Raw genomic sequence first — 20,017 nt, 5'->3', positions numbered from 1 at the left:
TGAATGATGAACCGCCACCATTTGTTTATATGGAACAAAAAATATTTGGCCATTGACAGATCGTGATAAATACGCGGGTATGCAAGCGTACTTCTTCATATTTTTGGTAAAAAATATAAGCTATATAGTGGCTTTTTAGTGATAAGTGAGCTTAAGACTAGAAAACAGAAGAATTGCTTTAGGTAAATAAAGGCTAAACCCCTTATTTGTTTAATATTTTTAATAGTTTATTCTCACATTGTAATATTTGAACTGCTTAGGATTAGGAGCTGGCTAAAAATTAGTGTAGTTAATTTTGGTGGGCATACTTTTAGGGGTATCATATATGCCAATCATATATCTCCCTATGCCAAAGGTGCACCATGGAACCCAAAATCATCGAATCGAGCACATTTTAATCAAGCAAACACTTTATTAACCAGTTAATTGGGGCAACTTCTTGAAGTGCCGACAAAAGCGGAAAACGTAAACAGAAATCGGAGGTTGGATTCATCGGGGTAACTTATATGGTACACGTAGATACATATACATATGTACATATATACAAGCGAATGGAGACCCGAAAGCGGAGTGCTCCACTGGCCTACTTTCGGCTGGATTTTAAGCCGAGCTCAGCAGATCGATGGTTTGGGTTGGGTTGAAGTTTTGGTTTGGCTTTCGGTTTCGGTTTTGGTTTTGATATTGCTGGGTTATACGTAAGATCTCGCTTCAGTAGCCGTAGCCCGCGTCTTCGCCGTAGCTGCAAAGAGAAGAAAGACGAAGACGGTGGGTGAATAAAGAAAGAAACACCACAATGTATTTTCAATTTATTATATTCTTTTTTTTTTTTTTGTTTACTTTTCGTCTATGATTTTCTCTGTTTTTTTGTGTAAACTAAGTTCTAAACACTATGTATTTTATGTTGGGTAGTTTGGGCACTAGAACCAGGCCCTCAGGTAATCCGTAATGGGTGGCGCATTATAGGTGTCTATACTGTAGCCATTTTGGGTGTGGCTATTGTAGCCGTAGGTCTTCGCTGGCTGTGTGGAGTAATCATTGCGTAAACTGTGCTCGGTTTCCGATCCCTGATCGAAACCCCAGCCGCCCAGCCGGCCATCGATGAGTTTCTTGAGAAAATCCGTGGTCTGTTGCTTTTGAATGGGCTCCGGATCGACCAGACTGCCCTCTGTGGAGTAGTGATCGTAGGCAGGATGATTGTACACTATCCCCGAGATAATGTTGTCCAGCTGGGAGTCGGAGACATGCTCCACGGGATAGCCACCGCCGAGACCCGTAAGTGGTGCCCCATAGGATCTTCTTGTAACCGATTCCAAATCACCGGCAAACTGCAGCGGCGTGGAGCTGTACTCCTGCGGATCCGGCACAGAAGTGGTGGACAGCAGGCTTCTAAGCTGCGAGTCATCCACGAACTTGTAGTCGTCCCGGCGGCCCAGTGGCGAGGGAATCTGCAGGGGATAGTAACCATAGGCAGCCCTCTTGGCGGGAATCGAGTTGAGCTGCTCTGGCGGTTCCGTTTGCACAGGCAGCGTGGTTTGAGGCACTTGCTCCTCCTTGGGCAGTGGCTCTTCTGGTGGTGGTGCCGATGCTGTCATCGCTCCACAGCCCATGTGGCACTGACCGGGCCTAAAGTCCGGATTCAGAGTCTCGGGCATAAACTGGATTATTTCCGGTGCAGTCAGATCTATCTGGGATCGTTCTTGCTCGAGCAGATCAAACTCTCCCTTAATATCTCGCTTTTTTAAACGCCGTCCCAATCCCATCCAGCTCGGCTGGGTTTTCTTCGTCTTTCTCTTGGTTTTGGGTGCGGCAGCCACTGACTCTGGTGATTCCACGGGGAAAAGGCCAAAAAGTTTAAGCTGATGCTTCTCCTGCGCAGGAGTCAAATCCTTGTGGTAGAGCTTCACAAAGCGTGGCGGACGCTCCTGGATCTGTTGTTGGCGCATAAGCCGACGGCGGAGCAGCGAACCTGGCTGGCGAAGATCCCTGCGACGACGAATGGCGTTCGGCGACCTGACCGGTGAAGCTACGTACCTGGGTTTTTGGCCGGAGCAACTCGAGCAGCCGCATGTTGACTTGTTCTTGGCCTGGCAATCTGTATAATATAAATCATAGATAAAACTGTTAGATGAAATAGGTAGAAACTATAGAGAAATGTCCGCCCACGAGAGAATTGTCCGCTTAAGAGGAGTTTTTAATGAAATTATTGGTTTTTTGTTCCACTTACCCGCTTTGTTGACTGTGATCCGGTCCACCTTGGCATAAAGCTTGGCGGGATTGTTCTTGGGCGGAGCCGGTGTCCTCGGCTGCTCCACAGTGAAGTCAAAGCTGTAGGTGATCTTCGCTTTCGTCTGGACGGGCTTCTCCACCCGATAGCCGTACTCACCACCGACATACTTCTTCGGCTTGGGGGTATTGGGCACATTCAGCTGGTAACCCAACTGGGTGGGACAGGCGCAACTTTCGCCCGTGTATACGACCTCGACGGGAGCGGCGTGGACCAGTGCTACGAGCAGCAGGCCCAGAATCGGGATCATTGCCATGGAGTATCGCATCTCGGTTAGATCTTCTCGGTTGTCTGCCTTGCTGGCTACTAGCCGCAGTATGTACCATCACATTCTTTATATCATCTCGGCCAGCACGCGGACCCCAATGGTCTTGACTTTGGGCAAGGTCTTCTTCCCCAGAGACGCCGACTTGGCCACTCTGTTTGTTTTTGTTTTCGCTGACCTTTTCAAATAGTTCGCGGGTCATGTTTTCCGTCAAAAGTCATGTTCCCGACGTTCGCCGCTTTCTTCAGTGTCGAGTGTCTCGATGGCTTGAGATCCAAACGCCAAACCCAGAATTGTCCACAGTGGAACTTACCCAATGCGAACGGAAAGTCAACATTTTAGTTTTAGCCGTATTCTGTAAAACATTTAGAATTATGCCAGCTTATACAAATTTTTGTTGATATATAATCAATTATTTTCTTGTGCAGCATATCGCATTACATAACATTCATTCAAAAGTAACATACTGTATTACAAACTATTAAATATTGTAAAATCTCTATTAGATATGCTCAACTGTAATAATGCAATTTATTAACAAATAAGTCAAATAATATGTCGTGGGAATATTTAAAAGACTTAATGATACTATAATGGTTTATTTCTTGTTCAATATGCAAATTAAAATTCTTGCATTCTATTTTCTTTGGCCTCATCTCATTTTCTTTTCGGTCTAATGAACCACTTTTAAAACTATTAAAAATTGAGATCAAATAGTTAACCAAGTTAAAAGTAATAATTTTTAGGAGAAAACCAATTGCTGTGAATTTTTTAAAAACGTATATATTTTTTAAGACTAACTTAGACAAACATCCATTCTCTCCTTGGCGTATATACATATTTACAAACGGAAGGATTGGAATTGGATCGGATGGGATGGGTTTGATTTAGTAGTACCCGTCGTCGGACTCCTCTCGTTTGGACTTCCGGTACGAGGTAATCCGGCCGGGCTTGAAGCCACAGTCCACGGACACCTTGCCGGCCACTTTGCCGTAGCCGCTTTCGCTTGAATCCTTGTAGTCCTTGTACGCATAACTGGATCTGGAGCGGCTGATCTTCCTGAACTTGGGGTTCTTGTACTGCTCGGTGATGTAGCCGAGCTGTTTGTAGGTGAGTTGCGGCGCCTCCTCATCATCGGATGACTGTTCCTGCTCCTGCTCCTCCTCGGCGTACTCCTCCTCGTCCTCCTGCTTGTTCGCGTAGGTGCGCTTCTTCAGCGTGATCACGTCGCTCTTCAGCTTGAAGAGATTCTCCTCGGGCACGTTGGAGAACACCACCTTCTTCTCACCGTCGACGGGCTTCTGGGCAAATCCGTAGGCCAACTTCGCCTCCGGCACATTGATGGCCTTTCCAGCCTGGGCGGCCAGACTCACGCTGATGGGATCCGCAGCTGGACTGTTGTCCACTGTCTTCTCTGCGGCATAGTCGATTCTGGAGGAGATCGGTGGTGATTAGTTCCTAAAATATCGCATGTGGTTATGGGTTCTTTCTGTACTTACTTTCCGTAGACGGATCCTGAGCTGGAAGAGGAGGCGTAGCTGCTGTCGGAGCTGATCTTCTGGCACGAACAGGTGGGCTTGCACGGCGTGGTCTGTGTGGATTGATCAAATCGAGAGTTCAGTTTCGGTTCGGTTAATCGGTGGGTGGTGTATCTAAATGGGTTCTATCGCATGGGCTTCGCATAGCTCTTGGTTTTTAGGAGCACGTACGCGGCGATATATGAGGGCGTTATGCATATATTTGGATGACGATGTTGTGTTCTGATCATGGTGACGCAAAGTTAGGTCGGTGATAATGATGACCGATGCGGAAATCATAACTGCAGCTGGGGGGATGACGTTGGATGAATGCCACTGCCACTGGGTGCTGATTAGAGGTGTCGAAACTAATGCTAATGCTTATGATAGGTAACTTATTGTTTAGCTATAAACGGGGCTTTGATTATAAGTAACATCTGCTCATATAAAATATAGTAACTACATCTGAAATATGCAATTGAAGTTGCACATATTTTGCAACTCTTTTGTGTATTGCGTATGTTTAAGTCTGGTGGGTAGGCGTCACTGGTTATGGTTATGCATGTGCATGTGGATTAGTCATGGATGATTATAGCTGATAGCGATGGCCGGAGGCGCCCCTCTTGAAGCAGTCGATCCGCTCCAGACGCTGCAGCCGCTCGGCCAGACGCTGTGCCGCCAGCGTCTTGGCTTCGATGGCGCCCTCGAGCATCCGACGGCCCAAGAGGTTGTTGAAGGCGTTCATGTACTGGAACAGCTCACGTACTTTTCCGCAGGTCTTGGGCAGTTGGGCCGGTTCGATCAGCTGCTTGCGGCACCAGCAGTTGTCTCCGATCGGCGGCAGGTTCACGTCACTGGGCTCGTAGTATCGGGGCTTCGGCCGGATTACCGTGGATCCCTGGCAGCTTTGGCAGTAGTCCGTTCCCTTTTCGGCGCACACGCAGGCCGCCATCAACTGTGAGAATATAAGGGTAGTTATTACTAAACCTTGGTCTATGTCGATTTAGATCTTCAATATATTTGTTTGATCCAAGTATAACATGGGTATCCTTATCTCCAACTGCAAGTGTTCATTCATCAGGAGTATCCTTTCATATGTTTAATCCTTTTCTATTAACTATTCTAAGTTCACGGAAACTTCTTTTATCCTTTGTAACCACCCTCTAAACAGTGTTCAAAATCTTTCCAGGAAGCACTCTTAAGCTTTTGTAATCACTGTATTAAGCAGTGTTCTTACCAATTGAATGCAGTGCATTCCCATGACCAACGCGAGAAGAAGCTTGCAGGCTAGCATTTTGTAAAGGTTCTTATCGGATCACTGTGTTCTTGGCCCGTCAAAAGTTTGGACTGACTGTGGGAGCGGTCCACACGGCTTATATAACCGTGATAAACCCGAAAACCGCAGATCGCCGAAAGCTGTGCTCATGCATTAGTTTTTCGCAGCTGGGTTGCTCTCGATTTTGATCGAGGTGAATGAAAACTCCACTCTTTCTTCCAGCTAAATGAAATCTTCTAGGGGTCACTTTCCCGCTGAACGACATTGAACGGAGGACAGGGTCAGGTTCAGATATAGCCTGTTCCAAATATGCTTTCCATTAGGTCCGCGCCTGTCCCCTAAAGCTGCGATGCTACGTGCTTCGGCTTGAAAGCCCAGCGCAGTTTTGATAATACCCCTAAATCAACATAAACAGACAGATGTGATGCTATACCCACTGCCACTGCCCACTGGTGAATTCCAAGAACTTTGGACGATACCATGTGAGTGGCTAACAATAAAGTAGGTACACTAACCAAGATGTTCCAGCCATTCAAGACTTGGTCTTTATCAACAAGCAAAACAGCAAAGTTATCAAGATTTTGGCATTCATAAGTGCATAGAGGTTTATTTTTGATGTTTCTTGTATTTGCAAGTCTGTTGCAATATAAAATATATAAATATGTAATTATATATTATAATAAATGGGAACTTAAGCTTTGCTCAAAACAAAGTTATTGAAGTAGTGCAGCTTCAAATGCTATAAACTCTATTTTGCAAGCTATTTCCTGCAAAAAATGGGGAAAAATGTGAGCATAATTAGAGGAACTACGATTAGAACTGCGTTCCATTCCCGATTTCTAAATAGGTCAGCTAGGTCAGCGTCATCTCGAAACGACCCGGGAATCGGGAGCAGACTCCACCGGAATATAATGAGGCCATTAACCTAATTCCAGCTTGTTATTGGCGAAAATATAGTCAAAACAGCAAATTCTGGAAACACAGCCGTCTATCGATAGAAGATCTTGAAGCACTTCCCTTCCGATCGATAATGTCTATAGAAATATGGAAAAATCACATTTCAGGGCAAAAAGAAAATAAAAAAACAAATGACACATTAAAATATATACGTTTCTTACGTTATCTTTGGACATGCGACTTAACTGATGTGTTTAGTAACGAGAGAGTTCATTAAATTCACACGTGTTACACTAAATCGATAGGTAACCCATGAAATTCACAGGCATATATGTATTATGTAATTGCAAAAACCATTTGCAGTTTATTCGTCTAGGGAAGTTCAACGACTGATTGCGATAACCTGTTATGTGATTCGGAAAATAAATATATATAGGTATATACATTTAATAGGAAAGCAGTTTTACTTGCAAAAACTGTATGAATGCAAATTTATTTAATTTGTTTTGCGAAGAACGTACCATTCTACTTTCCACATAATATTGCCCCCATCTGTGCTACACTATTAATTGTTGCCAACTGATTTGTTTACAAAATTCTTTGGTTAATCTCTTGCACTAAAAAGACAACCTTGACTAAGCGCCATATCAAAGGAACTCGATGAACCACAAGATGACAATCGATCAGCTTTTTGGCTCATGGGAAACAGTGGCAAAGTCAAGAGGGGCTTGGAAAAATTAACCTGAAAAATAGAGCCTTTTCTAATATGCAAGTATAAAATGAAATGAAAAGTATAAAGCATATAGAGCAATTTGTTTGTGAGGACATTATCTAAACTGTCTATATTTACCAGGACTGTCCCCGATGCGTAATATTGGCGCACCACTCCACCAGATTCCAGAGGTCCGGATTACGGTGCCGAAATCCCAAACATTACAAATGGTTAATGGCACGGCAACAAGACGCCTGACGCCTGAACCCCGGCTTATCAGCCGATTGGGTTGTATAAAAGCCCCAAGCTGACATCCCCGCCAGTCCAGAGCGCTTCTCCATACGGAATCGGAACCTGAGTTGCTCAGTCGAGCATAAATATATATACATATACATCTAAATATATACATATAGTTGGCCAATCGAAATCGGAATATAGCTTATCAGTCCAAAACAGAGTCCAGTTGGCAAAGCCCGGTGGAAATAAGGCAACAGTACAGTCGAACAGCTTCAAGTGAACACAAGTGGAAGATTCTTCAGTTCCCGAAATCCTCAAGTACCCGAAATCCTTCAAATCAAAATAATGGCAGCAAAGAGAATGGATTTAAATAAACGCACCTTTTTGGTGTTAAGCGGCAGCTCAAATCCTTTGGGTCAATCCCTGGCGCTGGAGTTCTGCCGGCGCCTGGCCACTGGATCCCTTGCTTTGATCTTGGATGAGGATCAGGAGCAGCTTCGGGAGCTGGAGAATCATATCCGGAGCGAACTGAAGACGGAGAACGTTAAGGTGACGACCGGAAAGTTGGACAAGGATCACTCGAATGGTGTGCAGCTAATGGAACAGGCATTGAAGGATAATTACATGGCGGACAAGGACAATCAACGCTTCGAGCGATCCATAATCCTTCACAACGAGGGAAAGGCGGCCACGCATGTGCTCCTGGAACCCCAGAGCGACGACGATTGGAAGGCCTATGTCCAGCAGCAGCTCTATGCTCCGATGGCGCTCAATCAGACGTGGCTGCAATCGAAGCACTTGCAGCGGGTGGAGAAGCTGGCGGTGAACGTTACCTCGTCGCTGATGGTTCGTCCCTTGGTCCATGCGGGTCTGCTCTGCTCCTGCAAGCGAGCCAGGGATATGTACTTCCGCGCCATGGCCGCCGAGGAGTATCGTTTCGGAGTCCATGTGCTCAGCTTCTCGCCCGGTCTGATGGACACCCACGAGGGACAGTGCGATGTGAACGGCAATCGGATCACTCCCGCTGATCTGATCGCCTCGAAGAAGTTGCTCCAGCTGCCGAGGATCAAGCCCTGCCAGGCCACGCTCAAGCTGATCAACATTCTGGAGGAGATATCCTTTGTCTCCGGTCACGATGTCGACTATTACGACACCTTCGTTTTATGAGTAGCACCGTGGCGGTGGGCTGCGTCCCCGATGGACTCGGTTCTATTCTTGGTTGACGATTGGAATGCTGTACATGACTTGATCACCTTGGAAATTAATAAAATCTGGCCAATGACCCTGATTTCAGACCTGCAAGTGCACGAAAATCAAGCACACGAACAGGAAAACGAACGAAAAATTATATTTTCATTTTGGGTGGGTGGTAGAAATCTGGATTTCTACAGGTTTACATTCCATATTTATATTTTCGAAAACCTACTTTCAACGGAATTTGAAATTAAGTCTATTTTTAAATAGAATAGATAGGAATCACCGATTCAAACACAACCCTTATATTTTAAATATTATATATTCAAAACGGAGACTCAGAAAAGGAGTTCTGCAGAATATACTAAGTAATTAGTTACTATAGGTAAATTTGTATGTGCAGGCGTGAGTTTATGAATCAGCCATGCACAACAGATTAAACAAATATACAGAATATATATTATTTGTTAGCTCAAAACAGAAAATGAGACAGATCAAGTAGTCTTAGTGATAAGAAAAGCCACACGTGTTCAAATGTATAGAATTGTATGTGTGGTGTTGCCGGGTCGAAAATTTTCAAAATTCCCAATAGACTGATTATTGATCCGGGTTTTCTCAATTCTATGCGAAAATTTGGCTACTGTATCCGCTTGAATTTATTTATTCCTTACGATAAAGTTTTTTAATTCTATAGGTACTGTGCATCTAAAAAATACAAAAATTTTAAATCTATATAACTATAAATGGCTCCTTATTCTGGTTTTCAATTTTTTTTTTCAGTTTACTTTCAATAAATCATCTGTCTTATATTCCAGGCATACTTTTGGGTATTCCTTATAGTAAATACATACATACATATAGAAAAGTATTTTTCAAAGCCATAAGTTGCTCAAAATGTTGCTAAAGCTTTCCTAATCAACCTATGAAATATTTTAAAAATTATATGTAAATTGAGCTTCCCTACAATGTTGCAAAGCTTCTGTAATCAGTTGGATTTTATAGTTTTTCCCTTGAATGTGGGAAATAAAAATACAATTAAATTTAATGACAAATTGCGAGCTTGAACTTTATTACAAAGTTGCAGAGCTTTCTAGAGAGAATTACTCGAATTAACTCTTTAACATACTGACCTTGACATTGACATTCGATCACACCTAATATATATAGCAGGAACTGGATTAGGTGTTGTTTTCCGAGCTGGGCGCCAGAAGAGTCACCTATTATCAGTGTTTATATAGCCGCATCAGTATCTTCACGTTGTCATACAGGGCTCATGCCCCGCCAAGGATTGATTTGCTCAATGTATCCATGTTCTGGCCTTGGAGGCCACGTGGCCGCTGGGCAGTGGAGCCCCGGAATTTTCTCTAGCTGTATTGAGGGCCACCAAAAATGGATTTTTATTAAATTGCAAATATTTTTATATGTGCTGTCAACGTCCAGGGTTGCCACGTGCTCTCATCAACTTTCTGATAGCATTACTTGATTTTCTTTATGAAATTTGGTAATCAAATAAGGTAATAATGGCGACGACAGTTTGACAAGGAGTTCTAGAAGCAAACTTCTATACGAACGAAGCAGACTACACCTGAAAACACAGAGCTTGTCTATAAAACGAAAAAAGTTTCAGCTCGACGTGCCACTATATATATATATATATCAAGATCAGGATGCGAAACATGCAAGTTTTGGTCCAGACGGGCGATGGCAAGAAGACCGTCTACGAGGTGGATCGCTTCGAAACGGTGGCCAGCCTGAAGGCACGGATCGGGCGAGCCATGTCCGTTCCCATGGGCTTCAGTCGGCTGTCCCACAAGGGTCACGTGCTGTCCAATCAGAGCGTACTGGAGGATTTGGGCCCCTGTAAGTCCACCGTGGATCTCACCTGGAAGCCGGTCGTCCTGGCGACCAAGCCGGGCGGCAAGTTCAACAAGTTCGGCTATGGCAGGATGGACGATAGTGAAATGCTTACATTGATCGGCGGTTACCAGCAACGCCATGAACACCCTGGTGGCATAGTCAATCCACCGGACGACGTCAGTCAACGAAACTTCAACGCATATGACGATGATGAACCGGAGGACCAAGACTTGACTGGAATCGATTTGTCCTCATCTGAAACCGATGATTTATCGGTCAATGGACAGACGGAGCTGAAGCTGGAGCCATTTGCTCCATTGGATCTCGTGGATTCTCTGGATGTCAAGATAAAGGCCACGAAAAACGACAATGAGAAGTAGACTGTTATAAATTATCTTAAATTCAAAAGCTTTAGTCCTCATTTCATTTCGAAATTCCTTTAAACCAAACGCTTTTCAATTTTTGATTTGGAATCTAAATTTACGATGCAAGCCTAAATAATAAACCTTTAGTCGATTTTATCTATGATGGAATCTTACAACAAATCCATTAGCCTCATTTATATATATTTAAGTTTAAAAGTTTTGACTGTGAATCGATAAAAATATCGAATATCGAGTTTATGAATCATTTAAACTAATTTCTTCGAAGCAAATAGTTTCATTTCCAATTGTTTACACTCAAACAAATAATTAACGACTAAAATGGCATGGCCAATGCCATAACAATTTTTCAAATTTATGTATTATTTATGGACTGCATGGTCCGATCTGCTGCGATCGAAATGCTTCTGAAAGTGCCAAAAAAGAAGAAATGAACGAATAACCCGCGGACTGGAGAACGAGAGCCACTTAACTCAAAATAATTGTAAACAGTAGTGCGGCAAACGAAAATCAGGGAAAAACATTAACAAGCAGTTGTTCCGTAAATCCTGGACGCAACTGGATGCGTAGATTTATATGGAAGGAGGAAGGAGGGTAAACAAATCGGTTCACTTGGAGACCCCGTGCGCCAGGTACCAGATACTACTGCATACTATATAGATGGTATATATACATGTATGTATATATGCATATCTATGTATGTACATACCACTAATTGAATGGCCGTGGCTGATGAAAAGCAGACGCACCCGGTTAATCGGGCTGTTTCGCTTTGATCGGTCCAGTTTTCTCGGCTTCCCCGGATCTCTGATCTCCATCTCCGCTGGGCCCACATTCCGGGCTCTAATGGCCAACAGACGTCATTTTCCCTCTTGTGGTGGTGGTGACCCACGCTACACTGAGCGCAAATTTTTCGTAAGAAAAATCAATGACAATTTGCAAGCTTGAACTTTATAACAAAGTTGCAGAGCTTTCGAGAGAAGATTACTCGAGTTAACTCTTTAAGATGCTGACCTTGACATTGACTTTCGATCACACATAATATGTATATATAATCTATTAGCTGGGCTACTTCCATAAGTACCATAGGTTTCGATATATATATATATGATATAGTGTAGTATATTCTGTCCACTCTAACGATGCGGTTAATAAAACATTGGCAATTAATTAAATTAAATCGTTAAGCAAGAGCCGGCGATAACCTTTCGCATCAAGTGGAGCTTAAAGCGTGAGAGAAATGTGCGAATCGAGAGCACAAAAGGCGGAGAGCGGGAGACATGGGTGGGTATATTGGGGGGTTAAAATTTCCAAATATATTTTATTAATTATTTATGAACCCAAAGAACATGTGAATGTTTAGAGACTGTTTACAAATACTAATACTTATAAATCAATAACCGAAGGAATATTTTCTTCGCTAAAAGTTTAATGGGTACCAAAAACTACAGTGTAGTGTAACCCCTTTTAGAAAGTAGTTTCAACTACGCTCCTGATCATAAAAATAAAAGCACCAAGCTTTAGTCAGCTGTGCAAAAGCTGCCAAATCAGGTAAAAGCGAGTTAACGCAAAAAGACAGCCAACTGTTGCCGCTGGAGTGTGTGGAATTTAGAAAGTAATTTAGTCTGGGTTTTGCCGCAATCATGGACCTGAAACAGCGCACCTATCTCCTGGTGACCGGGGCATCCCGTGGAATTGGCCGTGAGTTCGCCCAGCAGCTGGCCAAACGGATCAAAGCCGAGGGTTCCATGGTGACGCTTCTGGGACGCAATCAAACCCTTTTGCAGGAGTCTAAGGCAGAGATTGTGGCCACAGTTCCGGATCTATCCGTGCAAACCTACTCGCTGGAGCTGGAAACGGCCAAAACGGAGGACTTTACCAAGATTCTGGAGGCATCCGGTGGAAAGAACAGTTTCGAGCGATCCATAGTCATTCATAATGCCGGCACAGTGGGCGATACGTCCAAGAGGGCCAAGGAAATCGGAGATACGGACTTCCTGCAGCGCTACTACCACTCCAATGTCTTCTCGGCCATTTCGCTGAACTGCGAGTTCATGCGCGTCTTCGAGGGAATCCCAAAGTTGGTGGTTAATCTGAGCACCTTGGCAGCCATTGCACCTATATCCTCGATGGCACACTATTGCACGGTGAAGGCTGCCCGTGAGATGTACTTCCGAGTGCTGGCCACTGAGGAGTCCGCCGAGGACACCCTGGTGTTGAACTACGCGCCCGGCGTCATAGACACGCAGATGACCGTCCAGGTTCAGCGAGAGGCCCACGATCCCGACGTGGTCGCCATGTTCCGAGAGCAAAGGGAGTCCAAGACCATGCTGACTCCCGCCCAGACGACGGAGCGGTTCATCAAGGTCCTGGAGGCATTCAAGTTCAAGTCCGGCGATCATGTGGACTACAGGGATGAGCAGTTCTAGCTAGTTAATCAGTATGTTATCTGTGGTAATGGGGTTTTTGTATTGAAACAATAAAATTAAAAGAAAAATGTGCGCAGGGGTTTTTGCTACAATACCAAACACATCTGAATGAACTTTAAAGCTGATAAGATGTGTATGATGTTTATGATTACGCATTCTTAAATCTTCTTTCCAACAACTCGACTTCTATTTATAAGAAATATATGCACAATTCGTAATAACACTGTGGGACTATGGTGGGGTATTCTGATGAAATTATAATGTAGAATAATGTAGCTGGGGTATGTTATGTGCTAAAAGAAATCGGCTGCAGTGCGTCGTTTAGTGGGTATCTTGAGCAGATCGTCCGTGAGCGTGGATCCCGTATCAATGGTAACGTTCTTAGCCGGAGTGCTTATCTTGGCCTGCTGTTTGGGTTTGGGTTCACCTAGTGGCGTATTGGTGCTCCTCACCACGCCGGGCGTAACCTTTCGTTTTCTGGCGCTCAGCGGCGATGGTGTGTGCCTTAATCGGGGCGTGCCGCGGATACCCAGCTTACCCGTGGCCAGTAGCTGCGCTGCCGGCGACATGCTGGCCAGCCGTTCCATATTGGTGCGTATCAGTGGTGAGCCAATGTTACGACGCGCCGTATCCAGAGCCATTTGTTTTTGATTTCGCATCCTTTCGCTGACCCTCTCGGCCAAAGCGATGGCGATGTTTTCGCGACGAGAGTTCTCATTAATCCGGAACGAGGGTCCTTGTGTGGGCCGCAATGGGGTATCGCCTCCGTCCAGGCGAAAGGGAGTGCCATCGATCTCACCCCAGGTCATGATGGGCGAGAAAGCCTCTCCGGGTCGCGGTGATGGTGAGCGCAACAAATCGAAGCCGCGTACCTTCGGAGTGGCTGTGGCACCATCTGCCCCATTTTGGGGCACTTCATTCAGCTTTTTAGTGTCGATTTCGCGGTGCTTTGCCTCATCGGGCAGTCTGGTGGCATTGTGTTGGATGCTTTGCTTCCGTTCGGCCAACTGGACGCGCTCCTCCTCCGTGTACTCCACGCCATCGGGCACGTACATAATCGAGTTCATGTTGGTGTAGTTCCAGGTTTCGATCTTTCTTAGCGGATCTGGCTCCTCGAATTGCTTTTCTATGCTGGGCAGCATTAGAGCCCGCTGCAGTTGCTCTGCGGAGAGCTTCTCATGGTTGTACAGCACTGCGTATTTCTGGCGCAGCTTGGCCTCGGCCGTTTCGATTATCTCCTGAAAGCTCTGGTTATCCTCGCTGGTGTACTTCTGCAGAAAGGCGTCCAGCGATAGCTTCGCGGTGGTGTCCCCGCCCTCGGCCTCGCTCTTCTCCGAGCCGTCCGTGGAAAATGGTGTGTCAGTGGCCCGGGAATTGGGTAATGGGGTGTTGCTACATTTCCCCTGACTCACTGGTGTCTCAAATGTGGCCGGGGACATGGCTGAAATTAAGGAATTAAAATAGTTAATTAGTTATCTATTGAACATGACAAATGTATAATTTGATCAGACTTGATTTTAAGTAAGATAATAGAAGAGAGAGGTGGCAGTGATGTTCAGCCAATCGAGTACAATACCCACCATTATTCCGTCGGCTGGTGCTTCTTCCTGTCCCGGAAATCCTGCCCAGGCTGTAGCGCTCCCGAATCTCGGCCATTTGTACAAAGTCGCGACGTGACTCCGCGTCCAGGTAGTCGTTCTGGGCACGCAGCCGCTCCAGATCGGGAAAGAAGTCGCGCTGGATGATCTTGGACATCTCCTCGATGTACTTCTCCTCGGTAAGGATCTTTGGCTTGTTCTTGTGGCGCACCATCGCCGTGGGCTTTTTGAACTCGGCGAGGGCTGAATTCTGGACGCGGGCCACTTCCATGGCCAGGCTGCCGGGAGTGCCAGGTGTGCCCGGTGTGACAGGTGTTCTAGTCGTGGCACTCATCGCCGTTTATATCTCGCTTTTTTTCGTAAATAGCTTTGTTTTGTTTAGTTATGAAAAGTGAACCTTTTTGCCTGCCAGTCAAGTGTGACCGTTTTGATTTTCACTCAGAATAACAAAACGTCGGTTTTATTTATTTTTTAAATTCTCGGATGTAAAAAGTGAAAAAATTAGCTTAAATGTTTCGACTTCCTTTACAAAACATTGGTGAGTATGAACCAATTTAAATTTAAAAAAAAAAAAACAAAATTATATTATGCTAAACTTTGTTATTCAAAACTCTGGCAAGGAGTAACTATCCACATGTTATCGATAAGTGTGGAACGCATTCGAATGCGCGCCAGCATTTGAATTGAAATTTTATGCGATTAACTAGGACTTGGTATTGATATTTTTTCGACTTTACACACATTTAAGATATATTTTAAAAACATCTGGAAGTTTCGCAAGTGCGCTGACTAACAGGCTAAACATAATGTGAAAAGTGAAAATACTTTTGACCACCTCTGTAAGTCAGATTACAGCTGTGTGTGTTTTCACGTGGTGCCTTATCGTAAAGCTTTACGTATATATATAGCTGGACAACTTCAAATCCTCCAACGAACCTTCCGTATTCCCATTAGTCTTGCTTCAGCTCCACAAGCTGTCGCACCCGTCGATCGTCGTGAAATTAGTTACTGCACTTGCACCAACTCGCCCGATACATACATATATACAAATCAGCCATGAAGTTTTACCTGTTGGTGATTGCAGCCCTCTCGTTTTTGGCCTACATCAGTTGTGGTAAATGTTGCACCCTGCACCAAAAATAGGTTTCAGTTTTTTATTTCTTTTTTTGCTGTGAGAATTGAAGAACTTATCGAGTGTATTATATAAGGTGTGATAAGCGATGGTCTCATGGGCACGGAAATAAATTCACGATAATCTATCAATAGGCGAGTTGCCAAAGAAACTTTAAAGGTTCTGAGCTTTGTAACTGGGCTAACAACTTTTTGTTTTATTTTTTTTTCTGAGTGTGTTTGGCCGCAAAAAGGTGTGAAAATTATATATATACCATACTATGTACATATGTCACATATGTCAGCGGTAATTCAATTTCTCATTGTGATGAAATGTAATAGATGTAGGTACAAAAAAAAAGTTGCTAAAGTTGAAACATGATCTCTGAAAACGACGCTCGGTTGCTTATTTATTTACATTTTGTAAATATTTAAACTTGCCACCTGACAAGATAAATATTTGTCATAATTTCGAAATAATTTGCTTGCAAACTTTCGAATAAGCAATGTAAATTGGCTTTTCTTATCCAGAAACATACATATAGTTTACTGACTCACTTGTCTCTTGGCCCCTGTGTCAGTGCAAACAAAAAATTGATAAGAATCGATTGTGGCAACCGGGGAGCTGAGATAATAACTGCCAACCAAGTACAGTGCGCGTCATTGTAATGCGGCATGCAGGTAGATACGTATATAGAAATAATCAAACACATTGGCACACATATGCACTGTGTGCATACTTAGGGGACTTTGCACCAAATCCACATGATGTCATCATGCCAACGCAGAGTACCAAAATTTTGATCTAATCTAATCAGGCATGACCATGACTCAATCGAAACGCTCCGTTCCACTCGCTCAATTCGCAGATGGATGCATCCAGTGCCACTCGAAGGACAACGAACGCTGCGCCATTGATCCATTGAGCCTGCTCAATCGCAACTGTTCCGACGGATCCTCCAACTGCTACTCCCGCGTCCTGGGTATGGTTACCCTGGCTCCACCATGTGATTTGGTATCTAATGGTATCTTTCGCAGATGGCTACACAATTCGCGGTTGCGCCGTCGATCTGGACAATGCCACACGGAATGCGTGCACCAACGAGCTGCAGTGCCAGCTGTGCACCTACAGCGAGGGATGCAACCGGAACACCTTCCCGTTGACCCGCCTCATGTGTCTGCAGTGCAGCGGCAACTCGACCTCGACGTCCTGCGCCGCGGAGACCTATGTGTCGCCCAAGATCTGCCCGCTGTACAAGTTCGGCGACAAGTGCTACATTCGCAATAGCAACCGCACCGTGGACGGATCCTTCCAGCGCGGCTGCCTCACCTCGGCGAATGCCAAGAAGCAGTGCGTCAAGGATGGCAACTGTTACACGTGCGAGGGACGCGGCTGCAACTTCCTGCGGGCCAATGACACCACCATTCCTTTGGCCCGCGACGGCGGCTCCAACTTGATCATGTCCATGACGCTGCTGATCAGCGGACTCGTCGCCGCCTGGAGGCTCTAGGATGGAACGACGGCCAGAGTCCATGGACGCCAGTTCATACTGCCACCTACCCAGTTCTTTTACAATCCCCGTCTCATTTTTTAAACACCATTATACACTGGGATGTAGTAGCCTTACATTTATTCTATTTTATTTCTGTGCCTTAAGAAATAAAGATAACTAAACTAAATGAGACAAATCAGAAATGTTTAAGTTATTACATTTTGGGATGGGGGATACCTAAAGTGTCCAACTTCCTCACTTTGAACAGTTCTTCATCATAATGTTTTTGAGGAAAAACTAAGCATTAAACTTTAATGCGTAAACAGTGATCACACATTTCGTTTGCATTCCTCTTTTTACGAGGTGTCAACTGCAATCGACATCATGCCACTGTGTATGTGGAGTCCCGATTCCGATTGCTATCCCTATTCCTATTCCTCCGATCCGAGAAAGAAACCCACGACGAGCAGCAGTTGGAAAACCGGAAGCTCTCTGCACAAATGAGAGGGCGCATAAATGTGTCGACGCCTCCGAATGTTTGTCAATTAATTTTCACGGCTCGCTTTTCCGGTGGCCATTTCCATTCGATCGAACTGGATGTGCGGAAATTTATCAGTTTGTGCACGGTACTAGGCTCCAGCGATTTGTTAACTTAACATATAGCTATGTACCTGGAAATATAATTATGTACTGTGCGGGTTTTTAAATGCGAGTTATAATATTAGTCAATTTGATTTAAATGTTTGCTCTAATGAGGCAGTCGTATTCTATACATTTCGCTGGAACTTCGTTGCCATCACAGCTTGCTGATAGCTTCACTTGATCTTCTTTGATTTTGTTTATGAAATTCGATTTGAGAATCAACGTATGTAATCAAAAAAGGTAATCTATGGATGCCATGAAATTTTACTCGCACTGGCATTCGCATGACGACGAAAGTTTGACAAGGAGTTCTAGAAGCAAACTTCTATACGAACGAAGCAGACTACACCTGAAAACACAGAGCTTGTCTATAAAACGAAAAAAGTTTCAGCTCGACGTGCCACTATATATATATATATCAAGATCAGGATGCGAAACATGCAAGTTTTGGTCCAGACGCGCGACGGCAAGAAGACCGTCTACGAGGTGGATAGCTTAGGAACGGTGGCCAGCCTGAAGGCACGGATCGGGCGAGCCATGTCCGTGCCCATGGGCTTCAGTCGACTGTCCTACAAGGGTCGCGAGCTGTCCAATCAGAGCCTACTGGAGGATTTGGGGCCCTGTAAGTCCGCCCTGGATCTCACCTGGAAGCCGGTCGTCCTGACGCATAAGCCGGGCGACAAGTTCGACATGTTAGACTATGACAGGATGGACGATAGTGAAATTATGTTTACATTGGTCGGCGGTTACCAGCAACGCCAAGAACACCCTGGTGGCATAGCCAATCCACCGGACGGCGTCAGTCAACGAAACTTCAACGCAGATGACAATGATGAACCGGAGGCCCAAGACTTGACTGGACTCGATTTGTCCTCAACTGAAACCGATGATTTACCGGTCAACGGAAAGACGGAGCTGGAGCCGATTGCTCCATTGGATCTCGTGGATTCTCTGGATGTCAAGATGAAGGACACGAAGAACGACAATGAGAAGTAGACTGTTATAAATTATTCTGAATTCCAAAGCTTTGGTCCTCATTTAATTTCAAAATTCCTTTAAACCAAACGCTTTTCAATTTTCGATTTTTTCGTTAAATAATAAACTTTTAGTCGATTTTATCTATGATGGAATCTTACAACAAATGCATTACTCATTTATATTTGTGAATCGATAAAAATATCGAATATCGAATTTATGAATCATTTAAAGTAATTTCTTCGAAGCCGTTAGCATTTCATTTCCAATTGTTTACACTCAAACAAACAATTAACGACTAAAATGGCATGGCCAATGCCATAACAATTTTTCAAATTTATGTATTATTTATGGACTGCATGGTCCGATCTGCTGCGATCGAAATGCTTCTGAAAGTGCCAAAAAAGAAGAAATGAACGAATAACCCGCGGACTGGAGAACGAGAGCCACTTAACTCAAAATAATTGTAAACAGTAGTGCGGCAAACGAAAATCAGGGAAAAACATTAACAAGCAGTTGTTCCGTAAATCCTGGACGCAACTGGATGCGTAGATTTATATGGAAGGAGGAAGGAGGGTAAACAAATCGGTTCACTTGGAGACCCCGTGCGCCAGGTACCAGATACTACTGCATACTATATAGATGGTATATATACATGTATGTATATATGCATATCTATGTATGTACATACCACTAATTGAATGGCCGTGGCTGATGAAAAGCAGACGCACCCGGTTAATCGGGCTGTTTCGCTTTGATCGGTCCAGTTTTCTCGGCTTCCCCGGATCTCTGATCTCCATCTCCGCTGGGCCCACATTCCGGGCTCTAATGGCCAACAGACGCCATTTTCCCTCTTGTGGTGGTGGTGACCCACGCTACACTGAGCGCAAATGTTGCTCACAGCAAATTCAAATTTCGTAAGAAAAATCAGCAGTGTTCAAGTATGAATTCATATTCTCTTGGTATTTCTTATGTTTAATGCAATTTTTTCAAAAACTTTTGATTTTTCAAATTGAATTGAATTTTCTGGGTGCGCCTTGCCACCGTCTTAATATTCCGTTTTCCTATTTACGGTTTATTTAGTGTCGAGGTTATGGCGCAATTTGTATTTATGGCCACCAGCAGCAGCACCATCTCGGCTGCACTGC

At 44.4% G+C, this 20,017-nt stretch overlaps 8 protein-coding genes across 10 annotated transcripts; 5 read left to right on the top strand and 3 right to left on the bottom strand.

Annotated features, from left to right (window-relative positions):
- Window positions 1-433: 433 nt before the first annotated feature.
- Window positions 434-2,603, bottom strand: LOC6619816. 2 transcript variants are annotated; one of them, XM_032724362.1, is made up of 3 exons: window positions 2,225-2,597; window positions 2,032-2,092; window positions 434-739 (listed from the first exon to the last, which is right to left on the bottom strand). In XM_032724362.1, the coding sequence occupies exons 1-3, from the start codon at window positions 2,550-2,552 to the stop codon at window positions 709-711; spliced, it is 420 nt and encodes a 139-aa protein (XP_032580253.1). In that variant the 5' UTR covers window positions 2,553-2,597; the 3' UTR covers window positions 434-708. The 2 variants fall into 2 exon arrangements, with proteins under 2 accessions (XP_032580253.1, XP_002044029.1); XM_002043993.2 differs by lacking the exon at window positions 434-739 and having other exon boundaries at window positions 900-2,092; window positions 2,225-2,603.
- Window positions 2,604-3,312: 709 nt separating this feature from the next.
- On the bottom strand, window positions 3,313-5,414 carry LOC6619815. Its single transcript, XM_002043992.2, has 4 exons — window positions 5,304-5,414; window positions 4,833-5,021; window positions 4,049-4,140; window positions 3,313-3,980 (listed from the first exon to the last, which is right to left on the bottom strand). The coding sequence occupies exons 1-4, from the start codon at window positions 5,358-5,360 to the stop codon at window positions 3,437-3,439; spliced, it is 882 nt and encodes a 293-aa protein (XP_002044028.1). The 5' UTR covers window positions 5,361-5,414; the 3' UTR covers window positions 3,313-3,436.
- A 1,868-nt stretch (window positions 5,415-7,282) lies between these two features.
- LOC6619814 (sepiapterin reductase) lies at window positions 7,283-8,533 on the top strand. The gene has a single exon (XM_002043991.2). The coding sequence runs from the start codon at window positions 7,534-7,536 to the stop codon at window positions 8,353-8,355; it is 822 nt and encodes a 273-aa protein (XP_002044027.1). The 5' UTR covers window positions 7,283-7,533; the 3' UTR covers window positions 8,356-8,533.
- Window positions 8,534-9,827: 1,294 nt separating this feature from the next.
- LOC6619813 lies at window positions 9,828-10,854 on the top strand. Its single transcript, XM_002043990.2, has one exon. It carries the CDS (start codon window positions 10,050-10,052, stop codon window positions 10,617-10,619), a length of 570 nt encoding a protein of 189 aa, XP_002044026.1. The 5' UTR covers window positions 9,828-10,049; the 3' UTR covers window positions 10,620-10,854.
- Window positions 10,855-12,163: 1,309 nt separating this feature from the next.
- Window positions 12,164-13,123, top strand: LOC6619812 (sepiapterin reductase). The gene has a single exon (XM_002043989.2). The coding sequence runs from the start codon at window positions 12,266-12,268 to the stop codon at window positions 13,049-13,051; it is 786 nt and encodes a 261-aa protein (XP_002044025.1). The 5' UTR covers window positions 12,164-12,265; the 3' UTR covers window positions 13,052-13,123.
- A 93-nt stretch (window positions 13,124-13,216) lies between these two features.
- Window positions 13,217-15,080, bottom strand: LOC6619811 (splicing factor ESS-2 homolog). The gene is made up of 2 exons (XM_002043988.2): window positions 14,632-15,080; window positions 13,217-14,492 (listed from the first exon to the last, which is right to left on the bottom strand). The coding sequence occupies exons 1-2, from the start codon at window positions 14,981-14,983 to the stop codon at window positions 13,345-13,347; spliced, it is 1,500 nt and encodes a 499-aa protein (XP_002044024.1). The 5' UTR covers window positions 14,984-15,080; the 3' UTR covers window positions 13,217-13,344.
- Window positions 15,081-15,588: 508 nt separating this feature from the next.
- LOC6619810 lies at window positions 15,589-17,439 on the top strand. Of its 2 annotated transcripts, none has more exons than XM_032724363.1 (3): window positions 15,589-15,763; window positions 16,578-16,742; window positions 16,798-17,439. In XM_032724363.1, exons 1-3 carry the CDS (start codon window positions 15,706-15,708, stop codon window positions 17,268-17,270), a joined length of 696 nt encoding a protein of 231 aa, XP_032580254.1. In that variant the 5' UTR covers window positions 15,589-15,705; the 3' UTR covers window positions 17,271-17,439. The 2 variants fall into 2 exon arrangements, with proteins under 2 accessions (XP_032580254.1, XP_002044023.1); XM_002043987.2 differs by having other exon boundaries at window positions 15,590-15,763; window positions 16,629-16,742.
- A 504-nt stretch (window positions 17,440-17,943) lies between these two features.
- On the top strand, window positions 17,944-19,031 carry LOC6619809. The gene is given in 2 exon segments (XM_002043986.2): window positions 17,944-18,813; window positions 18,816-19,031. Coding segments are annotated over 2 exon segments (558 nt in total). The 5' UTR covers window positions 17,944-18,323; the 3' UTR covers window positions 18,884-19,031.
- Window positions 19,032-20,017: the final 986 nt, after the last annotated feature.

The sequence above is a fragment of the Drosophila sechellia genome, chromosome X (genome assembly GCF_004382195.2).
Source record: "Drosophila sechellia strain sech25 chromosome X, ASM438219v1, whole genome shotgun sequence".
NCBI lineage: Eukaryota > Metazoa > Arthropoda > Insecta > Diptera > Drosophilidae > Drosophila > Drosophila sechellia.
The sequence above is the reverse complement of the archived record's forward strand: the minus strand, read 5'-3'. Positions and strand labels throughout refer to the sequence as shown.